The sequence below is a fragment of the Condylura cristata genome, unplaced genomic scaffold (assembly GCF_000260355.1).
Source record: "Condylura cristata isolate star-nosed mole 26May11 unplaced genomic scaffold, ConCri1.0 scaffold00032, whole genome shotgun sequence".
In the NCBI taxonomy this organism is placed as follows: Eukaryota; Metazoa; Chordata; class Mammalia; order Eulipotyphla; family Talpidae; genus Condylura; species Condylura cristata.
The window spans coordinates 18,390,789-18,405,550 of NW_004567133.1; the positions used below are offsets into that span (position 1 = coordinate 18,390,789).

General features: G+C 54.4%; 1 protein-coding gene across 7 annotated transcripts in view; it reads right to left on the bottom strand.

Annotated features, from left to right (window-relative positions):
• RBFOX1 (RNA binding protein, fox-1 homolog (C. elegans) 1) overlaps positions 1-14,762 on the bottom strand; it is a 1,380,973-nt gene that overhangs the window by 1,323,214 nt on the left and 42,997 nt on the right. For all 7 annotated transcript variants that reach the window (XM_012731793.1, XM_012731784.1, XM_012731788.1 and 4 more), the window contains exon 2: positions 5,615-5,647. In XM_012731793.1, coding sequence (XP_012587247.1) covers positions 5,615-5,647 — 33 coding nt within the window. The remainder of the gene's footprint in view (positions 1-5,614; positions 5,648-14,762) is intronic.

The following is a 14,762-nucleotide window of genomic DNA, read 5'->3' on the forward strand; positions in this document are numbered from 1 at the left end:
AGCATCAATGACCACCCACATTGAAATTATAGTGTTGATGACCCCATGTTGATACTCCCGTGTTGGTGACTCCCCATACTGGACCCTACTGAGGCTGTGGGTGCATGTCAAGTCAAGGCTGTTTCTGTACCCACTGCCCAGTACTGAGCCTTCGACATCACAGCGGCGACTCCACTGTCCATCAATTAAAAAGCCCAACCATATCTCCGCCTGAGAATTCTGCTCTTATATTAAGGCTGCATGAGTTTTAAGTTTTGTCAAGTGTTGTTCTGAGCTGGTTTCAAAGACAGACAAGACTCTCAGAGGGTGATGGCGCAAAATTAGATGCGATCAAGAGCTCTCATTGGAGAGTATCACTGATCTTAAGTGGACCCTGCCAGCCCCATGGATGTGGATCAGGCCACGGGTGAGAACTTCCACTGGGAGGGCCCCACCATGGTGCCAAATCATCACAGCTGGAGTTCAAAGCCCACTCTCAAAATCAGCTTCCAAACAGCTTCTTGTTTACCATTTCCTTTTACACAAAAGACAACCGATGGCCACATGCGAGGAGCCAGGGAGAGCCGGAACTGCCGCTGTGGGGTGCGGCCAGCGGTGCCGTGCTCCCACTCAAGTCACCCTTCGCGGTGGGCACTACTGGTGCCATTGTCCTAGGAGACACACGGTCAGCAGGGAAATGACTTCACTTCTGCGCCACAGACCTCGCACTCTCCACCTTGCTCCTTGGGGGGCCCTGGCGCCTGCCCCTGCCCCTCAGGCGCCTGGGCTGGGATGGCCACGCTGGCCTTTGGGCCACAGCAGGGGCTGCTCAGTCCTTCCTCAAAAGCACTGGTTTCTCTCCACATGGGTTCGAGCACTTCCAAGGATTTGCTTCCTCAAGCATCACAGCTGGGGCAGGAAAGGCAAATCATTCCTTGCCCTGGGATGAAGTTTCTTCTTGCCAGGCAAAGGGGCGGCTGGAGGGAGATGCCAATGCCCCGGGCTCACCACCCATGCGGCTGGCCGTCCCATGTTCTGGGAGTGCAGAACCATGATATCAAGCAGCCTCCGTTGCACGGCTTTTCCATGAGATAGGAGCGAGCCAATTTATCACGATCGAGGCCTTCCACTGGGCTTATATTGCCATTAAGCTATCAACAGGAGATCATTAGGTGAGGCAAGACACCAACCGGTAACTGAGAAGAAATGATTTTTAGCAAACATCCTGCTGGCACCCTCCTCCGCGGGGCTGTCAGCTTCGACGACCTGGAGCTGGGTCTCGCAGCTTTGTGTGGATGTGCAGCTGGTGGTGGGGAGAACTCAGGCCCTGGCATTCGCAACCCAGTGGCTGTGCCCAGGTTCCTTGCTTCTCTCTCCGCAGGGCAAGCTGCATGACGATAAACAGGAGGGGAACGTGCATGCATTCGTGTGATAAAACAGGCTTAATGATTCTGAAGGGGAAGGCGTCCACGAGACATACAGTAGCAACTCGGGAACAAAATGGAACCGTGCAGGGCCAATTAATGTGCAAATATGTGTGTGCTGAACTTGCATCCCATTCATCATGTGGACATGGAAATTGGGCCATTTATCTGTTATATTATGTATGTGACATCTTAGTTTGGTTCTTACAGGCTGCTCTGGGACAAAGGGCCATGTGCTTTGCGGCGAGCAGAGGGAATTGAAGATAAATTCTTCAGCTGTCATAAGCATTGCCGGGCAGAATTGGTCAGAAGATAAAGCTCTTTCCTCTGCAGGGCTTGAACATTTCTCAACAGTGCTCGTGCCATCTTATTAGAACGGTGTGTGGTGCAGGGAGGGCGGCATATGCCATGAAAAATCACTGGCACAAACAGCACACTGTTGTGTTTTCAAAGTCCAGATTTAGCAACCGTTATTCACATAGCCGCTGTCAGTCTGCAGAGAGAAAGCAAAGCGGCAACACTATCCATCCTCTCGAGTCTGAGGCTTTGTAATTCTTCTTGTCTCCCTTTAACCAATGGCTCCTCCACAGGTGGGGTTTGTTCTGTTTAAACTACAACTGTTTGTACTTAGGGGAAAAGTCACAGGAGGAGCAGAGGGACCTCGGAGGAGCGCTTTCGCAGAAACACTATTATTTACCTAACAGGACCTGCCATGAATACGGATTGGATGTTGCTTTGATGAATTACCATTAGAAATTCAATTAATAAAAGGTTACCTCCCTGCAGTAGTGCAAAAAAAATATGATCTGGCTGCAGCATATACAATTTAGCATGAGAAACAATGGGCAGGAGAATGAAAATGTGTTTTCGAAAACTGTTCCATCTGGGAAAGAGGAATTTGGGTTAAAAATGAATGAATGGGTGAATGACTGAATGAGTTGGTGGGTGAATGAGTGATTGATGGGTGAATGAGTGGGTGAGTGAACGAACGAAGGAGTGAATGAGCGAATGAACACATGAATGAATGAATGGCTGGGTGAGTGAATGGATGAGTGAGCTTAGGTTAATGGTGAGCAGCCTGGTCTCTACTGAGCTTTCCCACACTTCTACTTTACCACTTCTCCCACTCGATCATCTTTTTTCACTGTCCTGTTTCGTGCTCTGCGTTATCACCATGCTTAGTTGGGGCCAAGCAGCCTTCCCCATGCATGAGTGGCCCTCTGCAGTCCTGCACGCTTAAGGGGAAGCACGGCTTCTGAGAACTGCGTAATGTGGCAATTCGGCCACCCTGTGGCTATTATGGGGTGCAAGAACACGTGCCTCAGGGTGGAGCCTGCAGCACAGCCACCCACGGCCCAGCCTGCTGGGAAGACCAGCACTGTGACCCCGTCCGCCACTGCCCAGAGTGCTAAGTGACACGTGGCTACCGAGCGCCCGCGTCTTAGAAGTGGAGCTTCTTAAGGATGAGCAATGGCCGCCAAGGGCCACTTCTGGAGATGTGCTGCGCCCCTCCATCCGGTGAGGGCTCCTGTGCCCCCGAGTTAGTCAACATCCCCCAGGGGCTACTCTGATCTCCAGAGACCAGGGCTGTTTGCACTTGTGTGTCAGTGGAACCATGCAGGATATATATGTTGCTGGAACTTGGTTTTCTATTTCCTATTGTGCCTCTGAGATCCACGAGGCTCTCTTCTGTCCACAGGTGTTTCTTTTTGATTGCTGTCTTATATTCCACCGCAGGAACATGTCGCAATTTATTATCCTGCTAGGGATATTGTTTTGTCTCCAGTTTGGAGCTATAACAAGCATCTATGAAAATTCTTCCATGTGAATTTAGAGGACACAGCATTCATTTTGGGGGTGCACACAAGTGGGAACAAAATTGCTAGATCATTAAGCATTATTGTGCCAGTGTTAAAACCATTTCAGCCTTCTAAAGCTACTTTTTTAAATCTGCAAAGGGTGATAAATATCCTGCCGTATGCGATTTCCGTGAAATAGAAAAGGAGCACATGGGTAAAGGTGTTTTATTGTTGACGGATTATTCTGCCAAGCACAGCACCAACGCGAGGCTGTGTCCACAAGAAAGACGACAGAAGCTCACAGAACAGCGGCATCAGGGCGGTGGCCGCAGAGGCCCAGGACAGAGTCAGGCGAGCTCCAGAAGGCAGCGCGAGCCCTGGGAGAGTGACTGGACACCTCCCAGGCTCCAGGTTGGTTGCTGGTGGTGTGTGTGCTCCGGCGCGTATGTCTGAGTATTCCCAAATTCATACCCTGGAAACCTAGCCCCTGGGGAAGGTATGGGAGGCAGGTTTTGGGGAGGTGGTAGGTGGTGAATGTGGGGCTCTCTGAATGGGATTAGCGCCCTACCATGAGCACACAGGAAGACGAGGCAGCAAGGGAGCCCGCTCCTGTCGCACCGCCTGCACCGCGGCTCAGCCTCCAGCAAGTGGCTGTGCCCTAAGCCCAGAGTCGACATGCCTGTTACAGCAGCCTGGTCCAGACGCTCGCCCTGTCCCCGGGGGGCAGCCCGCACCCCAGCTCACCCCCCGGAAGGGCAAGGCCCGGAAAAAAGCCAACCCCCCCGGCCTGGGCCGCTCCGGCCAGGCACAGGCCGTCCCAGGGCCTCGTCCACGCAGGCTGCGTGTGAGCGGCTCCCGAGGGGTCACCCACACGGAGATGTGCTCTAGTCACGCGGCCCTGGGCATCCGAGCCTCAACAAGCCGTGCGATGAGCACAGCTGTTCTCTCTGAAGGGACGAGGTACTGGGGTTGCTGCGGGACTCCTAGCGTTTGGTCCCCGCCATGAGGAGCAGGCGGCGCTGGAGCACCTCCCTCCTCCCTGCCCGCCAGCTACCTCGGTCACATTCCCACTGCCAGTCAGCACAGCTCCTGCACAGCGCAGGAGGCCCGGCAACCCTGCCGGGGACACAGACATCCCAGAGAGGAGGGAACCTGGGCCTCAGGTTCTCCTTTGGTCAAATAATCAACATCAGGCAGATTCTTAGGCAAAAAATATAGTTGAGTCACGCCGGTATCTCAAAGGTAACGCGGGTCCCTGCGGTAAGCTAGGAATGGGGCGGGGCCTGGACTTCGGGGCGGGGCCTAGGATTCCGGGGCTGGGCCTGGGCTTAGGGCCATGGCATGGGCTTCAGGGGCGGGGCCTGGGCTCTGGGGCGGGGCTTAGGATTCCGGGGCGGGGCCTGAGCTTCAGGGGCGGGGCCTGGGCTTAGGGCCATGACCTGGGCTTCAGGGGCGGAGCCTGGGCTTTGGGGCGGGGCCTAGGATTCAGGGGTAGGGCCTGGGCTTCGGGGAGGGGCCTGGGCCTCACAGGACAGGGCCAGAGGCTGCCTTTCCAGGACAGGCTTCTCCCCGGGAAGAGTTCTCCAATGTAGCGGTTCTCTCTGGCAATATCCCTGGCTATGGGTCAGGGCCACGGTGTTTATTCTCCCAGGAGTTAAAGGCGTGCGAAGTTCCTCCTGTGTCTGCAGGGCCTCGGGGATTTCAGCTATAAAGAACCCCCTGACGAATCTGGCAGTCTTGGGGAGTCACTGGGGCCACCCCTTTGACAATCCTCTACGTCTTGTATGGCATTGCCAGGCTCTCCCTCCACACCCCCTGCTTCATCTGGCCGTCCCAGCCATCACGTGCTGATCAAGACAGAATTCTCCCCGCAGACCCAGGGTCAGCATGCGGCCACTGTGCCCCCACCCGGCTCCGGGCTCCGGCTCTCCCCACACAGTAACTGGGCCCGGAGGGCTCCTTCCCCCCACCGTGTCTTCAAGGTGCCGCAAAGAGTTGCCAGGTGTGACTCCCCGTGGACTGTGACTTGCTAGAGACCTCTGAGCAGCGCATGTCCGCCCCAGACGCCTCATAGTGCTCCCGAGGGGCCAGGGGAGTTGGGGGCGGGGGGAGAAGGGGGCAGCACAGAGCAGAGGCGACCTCCAATCCTCGAAAACGGCGCGCGCGCAGCACAAGCAAGCAGGAGCCGGGCAAGTGACCTCAGCCTTCTTAACCAGGCTCCTGGGCGCGACCCCAGCCTGCCTGAGCCATCGGCCAGTCCCGAACCCAGCACCACGGAGACCCACTGACCACACACCATCCACACCCACGAGGCGGTCTAGAGGAGAGCTAAGTGGACGCCCACGTCTCCTCATCACAAAGAAAACCACTTCAAAATGTCCTCCAGAGGAGCCACAAAAGCACAATTCCTACCTCAGTGTCGCTGGCAGACAGGCTGGCGGCAACCTGCAAGTGAGAGGAAAATGACATTAGTATTGAGCCGCGAGGTGATTGGATTAATTGTCTCTCCAAAGGAACTGGCATGATAATCCGTTAGGACCCAGGGGCCAATGGGTACCATGCAAGTAGACACACTCCCACACAAAATGCACACACATGCCTGCACACGCACACACGCACCATGCACACACACCGCACACCCCCACAAGGCATACCCCTGCACACACCCCCACCCACACCCTCGGTCACGTGAACATGCACACAACATGCACACACCTGCAAATACACATGAGCACTCACAACGCACCGTGCACACCTGCATGTGTGCACACAACCGTCACTTGCATGAATACACACAACACACGCCTGCACACACCTGCAGGTGCACAAGCACACACAGTCACACACCGCGCACACCCGCGTGTGCACAGGTGTGTTGTAACACACCTGTGTGTCATGCCCACGTTCGCACCGTGCGCACACACACACCCCTATACACACAGTGCTGTTGTTGCTTCTCCCAAGCACTGAATCAATTTGATTTTCCAGTTCTGTGTATAAGGTGAAGAGGATAATTAATATTTTCAACACATTATAACAATCTTGCAGGGAAAAGAGGGGGTGGGCTGCGTGTGGTGCCGGGCACAGATAATGCTTAATGAACACTGGAAAAGCGAAGGCATTCGAGACATTTTGGTGGTTTTTTCCTTCAAGTTTCAAGTCAGTTTATGATAAGCTCTGGGAAAAAAACCTGCAACTAGTGACAACAACCTTCTTTGTTCAAAACGCCTAAAAATATCACGAAATAAAGAGTCGTGGCAAGTTCTGACATTTATCGTCTTATTTAATTCCAGAAACACTTTTATTGCCCCCACTGCATAAATGACAACCATAGGCTTAGAGAAGCTAAATCATTTCCCAAGTCCAGAGCGATAAAGGCGAGGAAGTATATTCAAACCCAGAGAAGTCGGCCAGATGTCCAAGCACCGAGTCACTAGGCCGTCCTGCATCACTGGCCTTCACGGGGACCTGCCCCTGCCACCACGCTCAGGTGGCGCTACGGGTCTCCTATCTAAAAGCAGGTGAGTTGTTTGTTTTTCCTGATCAAGCCAGGGGGACTTCAGGAGGCCATCAAGCTGAGACAGATCACGAGAGGGGCCCTGTGGTGGGATCAGTGCTCCTACAGGCTCATGCGCGTGTCCCATCGCTCTCTGCTTCTCTAGATCAAATTCTCGCTCACTCTCTCTCCCCTGCTCCCCAACCATGCAAGGAGGGGAGGCCAGTGCGAAGGCAGCATCCTCAAAACAGGGAAGCAAAAGTAAAAATAAGCAAGTGAGACTATAGCAAATTTCGGCATTTCTGCACAGAGAAAGAAAATCCATGCACAGGGTGAAAACACACCCTACTGAACGGGAGAGGATATTCTCACAGCATACATCCAACAAGGGGCTAATATCCAGGCTCATGAAGTCTCACACCATTCAAAGACTGCAAATCCGAACAGCCCGGTCACAAAAACGAGGAGATCTGAATAGACACTTCTCCAAAGGACGCACAGAAGCCTGACGGGCATGAGGGAAGTGCTCACCATCATTTATTATCAGGTAGACATAGGCAAAACCACAACGAGGTCATTTTGCCCTGTGAGAATGGCTTACATCGGGAAGTAACGAGTGCTGGGACTGATAGGAAGAAAGAGGAACACCTGTCTCTGTTGGGAGTGTTAATTAGTACTGACATTTTTGGAAAGCAGGTACCTCAACATTTTAAAAATAGAACTATTGTAAAGACTGGCCATCCGCCCTTGGGTATCTATCTGGAGAATATGCAATCGTTAACTCAAAGAGACACATGCACCCCAATGTTTATTGCAGCATGATTCACAATAGCAAGATATGGAAACACCTCATTGCCCATTGCTAGATGAACAGATCAGAAGATATGGTGTTAATATGCAATGGAATATTACTCAGCCATAAAAAATGATGACATTTTTGTCTTCAGACAAATAGTAGGTGATATCTCCTACATGTGGACTAGAAGAAAGTGAAGAACAGATAGAACTAAACTGATGGACCTTGATAACAAAACTCAAGTTACTAGATGGGGAGATAGTAGGAGGGGTCTAATGGGTGATGGGGGGTAATCGTATTTATTAATAACAATAAATTACATTTATATATTTTTTTATTTTGCTTAATAAAAATTAATAGCTGACCCTGGAGGGAGAATACAAGGATACAGAGCCCAAAGAGAGTGTATACCAGGCATCGACTCTGCTGGTCTCCTAATCTCCAAAACTAAGGAATAAACCCCCATTGTTGAATCTACCCCATCCACGTGCTTGGCTATGGCAGTCCAAGCTGAGACATGGATCCCAGCAGCTCACAGCCTCGAGTCCCACAAAGCCCCTGTACCTCACGCTGGCCTGGCTTCCTGCACGGCCTCTCCCCCACAAGCGCCTGCCTGTGGCTGGCCAGCCTCCACTCGAGCCCGGGAGTCGCTCAGACAGAGCTCGCTGCCCCTGCGCCGATTTCATGGCTCATTAGCCTCCTAAACGGGAGGCCAGGCTTCAGGCTGACCTCTGGTGAGAGTCCATTAGCTGTGTGACCCACGCCTGGCCCTGGAGGGGGTTTCCAGGTGTGATGAATGTCAGGGGCATCGGGAAGTCTGTGTGTCCCCCTCTCCTTTCAGAGCGGGGGCTGAGGGGGAGGGGTAGCGGCTCCCAAGCCAGGGGCTATAGGCCCCTCGGCCACACAACCCCAGGGGGTGTGCACACTGCACCCCCTGATGAGACACAGCAGGGGTGTAAGGCTGAGCAGGGTGTCCAGTGGTGACAGGTCTTAGCACGACTCGGGGAGCGGCTCGGGGAGCGTAAGGATGGCAGGTGCCAGCTGACTCCTCCGACTTCCTCCACTTCGTCACTCAGAGCCCGTCTCTGGCTTTGTGTATCTGAGGTCATGCAATCCGTCTCATCACGCTGTCTGAGCAAACCACGTCTTTCATCTACTTTCGATAAACAGGCACACACGCCGGCGAGGCTAGATGGCAATTCATCAGCTCGTCGCAGTACTGCACGGAACACTACGTTTCCAGAAGAAACGTCCTTAAGTTCACAGATAAGGGGATGGAGAAGAAGCGAAGTTGGGACCCCCAGCGCTGACGGCATAGAGTGGGCCACCTGTCAGACGTCGGGGCGTGGTGGGGCCTGTGGGGAGCTGGAGACTGCCTGTTCACCTGGGCCGTTTGCCACCCTCTTAGGACAGGCAAAACGGGGATCCTGCCGAAGAACACGCATCTGCGGTCTGGGTGTGGCTCCTGGACGCCCCGTGTATGGTCCTCTGAGCCAGATCAACGATGACACTTCCATATTCTAAAATCTTGCGCCTCGGTGATGCTGACTGGGGCGGTGCCTGGTGTGCCGCTGTGAAAAGCTCTTCAACATGGACTGTTAATGAGAGGGAAATCTCGAAGAGGATAAATAATGTGTGACTACATTAGCCAATCCTCCTCCCGGGCCTCCCTCTCCTCCCACCCCAGGAACAATGTCTGAAAAGCAAGATGACAGAAGCTTTACCTCCCAGGAGGAGATTGGAACTTGACTGGGACCTGATGGATTGAAGGTCATGGGGAAGTTGCTTTTTCTGAATTGTAATTTTTCATTGAGATTGTATCCATGTATTATTTGCCACATTAAATGCAAAACTAAATTTTGAGGAAAGAGGCTTCCCCCTGCCCCAGCGCTACAAGGAGAGAATAGAGCCATGTTGGCTTTTTTTGCTCATTGAAGAGGAGGCTGAAAAACTGCCCCAACCCTTCTGATGCAGAGCGGAAGGTGGGCCAAGTGGTGATGCAATAGGGAGCGGTGTGGCTTGCGGCCAGTCATTTCATGGATGACTTACCACACCCTATTCCAGACAAATACAGGAAAAGCTAAGAGTGACCTCTGCGGAGGGACGCTTGGTAGCCGGTGCTCTCGCACCGCATCGTGGCGAGTTTGGCCGTCCTCGCCCATTGGTTTTTAGCGCCGACACACACCGCTGGGGGCTACTCAGGACCGCGGCACCTGCCGCCTCACACGTCACCCGCCGTGGCGCGTCGGGCAGTGCCCAAGCTGGCAGAGGCCGGCCAGCGGAGAAAGCGGGCTCGCTCCGGGCGCAGACTCCAGCCAGAGACGCCGGCTTTCATCTCTCCTGCCGGGCGCCGTCAGCGGGCTCCCGGCGCGGCCGCCATGATGACCGCTGTGCCAGAGGCGGCCGGAGGTGGCCGGAGGTGGCCGGAGGCGGCCGGAGGCGGCCGGCCTCAGCGGCGCAGGGCCCAGGCGGGAGGCTGAGAGCCCAGCAGGGGCTCTGCACCGCTTCTGACTCCGTCCCTTTGATCGTCTTCCTCCTCTCCTGCCTCTGCCTGTGTTTGAAGCTGCAAGCGCTGACCTTGGGGTCCCCCCTCACTTGCACTAGGACCCCGAGGGTCGTGACCCCGGGGGCACTCCTCTCCAGCGCAGGAGTGGGTTCTCAGCCCCTTCTTCAGAAGGGGAAACTGAGGCTCGACTGCCAACACCTTCCCTGAGACCGCACTGGAATCTCCAGGGGCAGGGTCTGAACTCGGATCAGAACCCAAAGCCGTCTTCAAAGCCCCTACAGGGGTTTGGCCCCCACTAGGGACGCAGACTCCCTCCCGGGGGTCCTTCCAAGACCGAGTTGTCGGACATGGGGAGATGCCCCGTGGGCCACTTGCTTGGCACGTGCTTTGCACGTGTGTCTGTGGGGCTCCCGGTCACTGTGCTGCTCCAGGCTAGTCTGTCTTCTCTGCTGAGCATTCTGGGGTACCCCCGGTGATGTCAGCAGGTGTTAGTGGTAGGTGGGGTCTCTTTCGGTTGCCAGGGACAGAAGTAACTCAAAATAATGCTTCCCCCAGCGCAGGAGTGGTGCATGTCTTGGAATTAGTGTGTTTGCATTCTTGGGTTAATACCCAGAAGTGGGGTCATGGGATCAGACGGTACCCCAGTCTTGATTTTGATGCTGCTGAACAGAAACCAGACTTTTGTCGGCCAGCATTACGGAGTAGACACAGATGTTGAACTATAAGGCTGAATTGTAAAACCCGTGCAGTGTTTCAAACCAATGCTCCTTCAATTAATAGACTTCCAAAAGGGCTATTAATTAAAAAAAAATCTATTTCACTGCCTGTTTGGCATGAATTCCCTGGCCTACACCTGAGAAGGGAGACTTCTAGGCTGGGGTAAGTTGGGTGCAGTGACAGTTGTAACTCTGATATCCTGCACCCCCATCCTGTGTTTGAGGGCACAGCATGGGAGCAGACCTCCCCAAAGGGGTATTTCTGAAGGCAGTGTTTCCCCTGTACCTGCCCCCCCTCTTACCACTGAGCTGCTGGCAGGCAGGCCAGATCTGTATACGCAAGTAAGAGTTAAAAAAGGAAAGAACCCAGTCACAGGTGACATCCAACACCTGCCCCCCAAATTCTGCAGGCTCCCGACATGCCCAATGAATAAACGCCTCTGAAAACCCTTCTAGAAAATGCGCAGGGTTTCTCTTTAATAACTCTGTCAGAAATGAAATATTTACACACGCTTGCTTCAGAATCCTGGCAGCTTGTAACCTAAGAATAGTTTTACTTATGGTGTTGAATGATTGCCTTGGGTCTATCGTGCTGGTAATTCTGAGCGGCGCAAGAGGCCGCAGGGTAAGGGAGCCGAGGAAAAGCCACTCGGGCCTGGAAGCTGAGCTGGACAGCCTGACGAATCTCCACCCTTGGTCTGCCCTTGCAGGTGGTGTGTCAGGAAGTTTACCGCAGTCACAGCACAGGGCTGATGGGCGTCTGGGCTGTGACGAGCCCATCAGTCACCCTGACGTGTGCTGGACCCACCGAGACTGTAAACATTATCTGAGACTTAATCACGAGGCAGAGAGGAGGCCGGCTGGGTGAGCGGGGATCTCAGGGCTCACCCACCTTTCCCCCCCGTCACCCTCGGAAAGGGCACCCAGCCCACCTCTTCGCACAGGCCCTCTGGTTACTTGGGCAGCCAGCTGCTAGGTTAAACAAGGCTCCCAGGGAGGGTCTGCCTTCGAGTGTAGCTCGAGGAGCAGGAGGCAGTGCTGGCAATCTTAGAAAGCTTCTTTCCCTCACGTGGGAACTCTGCTCCCAGGACGCACTCCTACGGACATACTGGGGAGCCAGCAATGACGTGCGGCACAGAATGCTCAGAAGCACTTTGTTTTGTTGGGTAACATTAGTTTACCATGTTGTCTGTGCTTCCCATGCACAGGGTCACCCCCTTCCGGTGTGGCTGCCAGACCCCACCCACCACCACAGCACCCACGCTCCCCTGCCCTGTCCACTGCACCCCGTCCCCACTGCGCCCACCCCTCCCCCTCTGGCGCCTCTGTTGTGTAGCTTTTTAGGGCCTAGTAGTCCGGCTTTATCCGGCCCTTTGTTTGCAGTCTCTATGTTCCATACAGAAGTGACTCCTTCCAGTATTTGTCTTTCTCCTTCTGACTCATTTCGTTTAGTGCTGTCCCCTGTAGCTCCCGCCATGTTGCCTCAAATGGCAAAGTTCCTCTTCTGACATCTGCACGACACCCCGCTGCCCTCATCCTCCTGAGCCGCAGTCCCGCTGGGCGCGAAGGGCACCTCATCGCTTGAGTGCCAGAAACAAAGCCGCCGTTACTGGGAGAGCAAGTTTCCCTTCTAACTCGCCTCCTGGTGTCCTTTGGGTAGAAACCTGCGAGCGGAATTGCTGGGCCATATGTTGGACCATTTGCAGTCTTTTGAGAAACCCCGTACTGTTCTCTACGGGGGCTGAGCCAACTTACATCACCATCCACGGTGCGCGGGGATTCTTTGTTCTCACCAGCACTCGCTACATCTGGTCATTTTAAATACAGGCCAGAGGTGGCATCCCGTTGTGGTTTTGACCTGCGTTTCCCTGGTGAGAGTGGCAACAGACATTTTTTACGGGCCTGTTGACCACCGGTATGTCTTCTTTGGGGTCTTGATGTTCATCTCTTCTGCCCACTTTTTGATCAGCTTCTCTATTTTCTTTTTGTTGAAACGTAGATGTTCTTTGTAGATTTTGGACACTGGTCCTCTGTCAGGTAAGTGGTGTGTAAATATCTTGAGACATTTTTGTGAGGGAATAAAAGAAAACAATTGGAAATCACCCAGTTCTCCAACAACCAGGCACGGACTGACTCCAGGCACCCACTTTCCATGGACCAAGAGGTGCTCAGGGAAAGCTTGGAGCAACAAGGGAAAGTGCTTATATGTGGAGAAACAGAAACAAAATGCAAGTGACGCATCTACATAATGTCGATTATGTTAAACCATGAACAGAAGAAACATGAGAAGGAAACACCCCCAAGCAAGGTAACTGCGTTTCTCTGGGAAACAAGACAGAGTGTCTCTTTTCTTTTTGGTATTTTCCAAGTCTTCTCTGATAAATAAATGCTCAGAAAGCAATCACTTAGATACTTCTCTTTCGGGGCAGTCCTTCCAAACCTTCCGCCCATTGGCCTGGTGACGTCATTGGTGACCTAAGGCAAGTGACACCCCAGGTGGACCCAGACAGTCCTGTGCACCCGTGTGCCCGCTGTGCTGGGAACGTGGCCCCTGGCATCCCTCAGCCCGCACAGCCTGCTGCCCAGCTGTGGGTATCACCCACAGGGAACAGGGAATGTGTCAGTGAGAAGGAAGTGGAGGCTGAACAGTTAAATTGCTTTGACTCTAGAGCACAAAAGAAAAACTTGTCTAACGTCTCCTTGAGGTTTATGTTCCCAGACACAGTTTATGTGCACATGATCTGGTCTAAGTAGACCTTGCCGACCTTGAGCTGAGCTCCAAGGTCAGCCAGACCAAGAAACTGCAAACCTGGGTGGGGAGGAATGGTGGATTCAGAGGCAAGGGCTCCCCCAACAGAAGTCACTCACAGCTGGCACGCACCCTCCCACCTCACCTGCCAGTCACCAGCTGCTGGACTGAGTTAAGTCCTCACTTCTTTGCCCCCGACCCATTTCCCATCCAATAAAATTTGAGTCCTTTGTTCTCAAGCCTGGTCATCAAAAACTTACATAACCCCAGCCTCTTTCCTTACCAGGGAGGCAGATTTGAACTTAGCTCCTGTCTCTCCCCAGCTGATTCTCAGCAAAGCTGCTTCCTTGGCTCAGACTTCCGTGTCCTCAAAAAAGTGGGCCCTGCACGTGCACCGGGACAACCTCCCGGAGAGCGTAACCATTGTTTAAGAGGCAGCATGGGGGTATCCTCGTGGGCTGGCCTGAGTCCGAACGCCACCCCACCCCTCCGCGTCAGACACAGGAGGAGGGGCAGAGGCATGTGGGGAGGTCTGAGTCGCTGTGAAGCCTCCCTGGCCACCCCGCGTCTCCTCCCCTTCTGGCCCGGAGCCTGGGATCCGCCCTGGACGCCCCGCTCAGCCCGAGCCTCTGCGCCCTCTCTACACGCCTGTGCAGCTGGGAAGGGTCGAAGCCTGACACGGTGCCGCCCTGCCGGGTGCTGTTGGGGAGGGGGGCGCAGGCCGCACTTTATAACCCGAGACACCACCTTGATTTCCTTGCCTCCCCCAGAACTGCGCGGCCGCGGGGAGGAGGTAGATGCAGGCCGTTATCGTCCTTACGGGGTGGACTCCAGTCAAGCCACCCCTCCGCTCGGAGCCTCACCCCACAGGCCCCCTAAGAGCGCTCTCAGCACTCACTGGCCCCAGAAGCAAGCGCCTCTCAGCTCCACCTCCACAGACAGGTCCCGCCAGGCGGGCAGAGGCCTGGGGGAGGTGGGGAGCCAGGCTCTGACATGCTTGGCAAGCGGGAGACGTTCGGTGCCATGTGAACAAAGAGAGGACGCGGACAGTCACCTCCGCTTACCCTGTGCGCTCTGGAAAAGCCAACTTCGGCTCTCACAGTTCCTGAGCATCATCTGCCTCACAGGCCTGCGACGCAGATTCTCATTGCCCGGTTAAAACAATGGTCAGGAGGAGGTAACTGGCCCCGAGGCCCGCCGGAGGGAAGGAGGCTGAGCGCAGGTGGCCCTGGTCCGCCTGTTTGTTCTCGGTATTCCCGGACAGCCCCCACCTGCCGGCCCCCACCTGCCGGCCCCC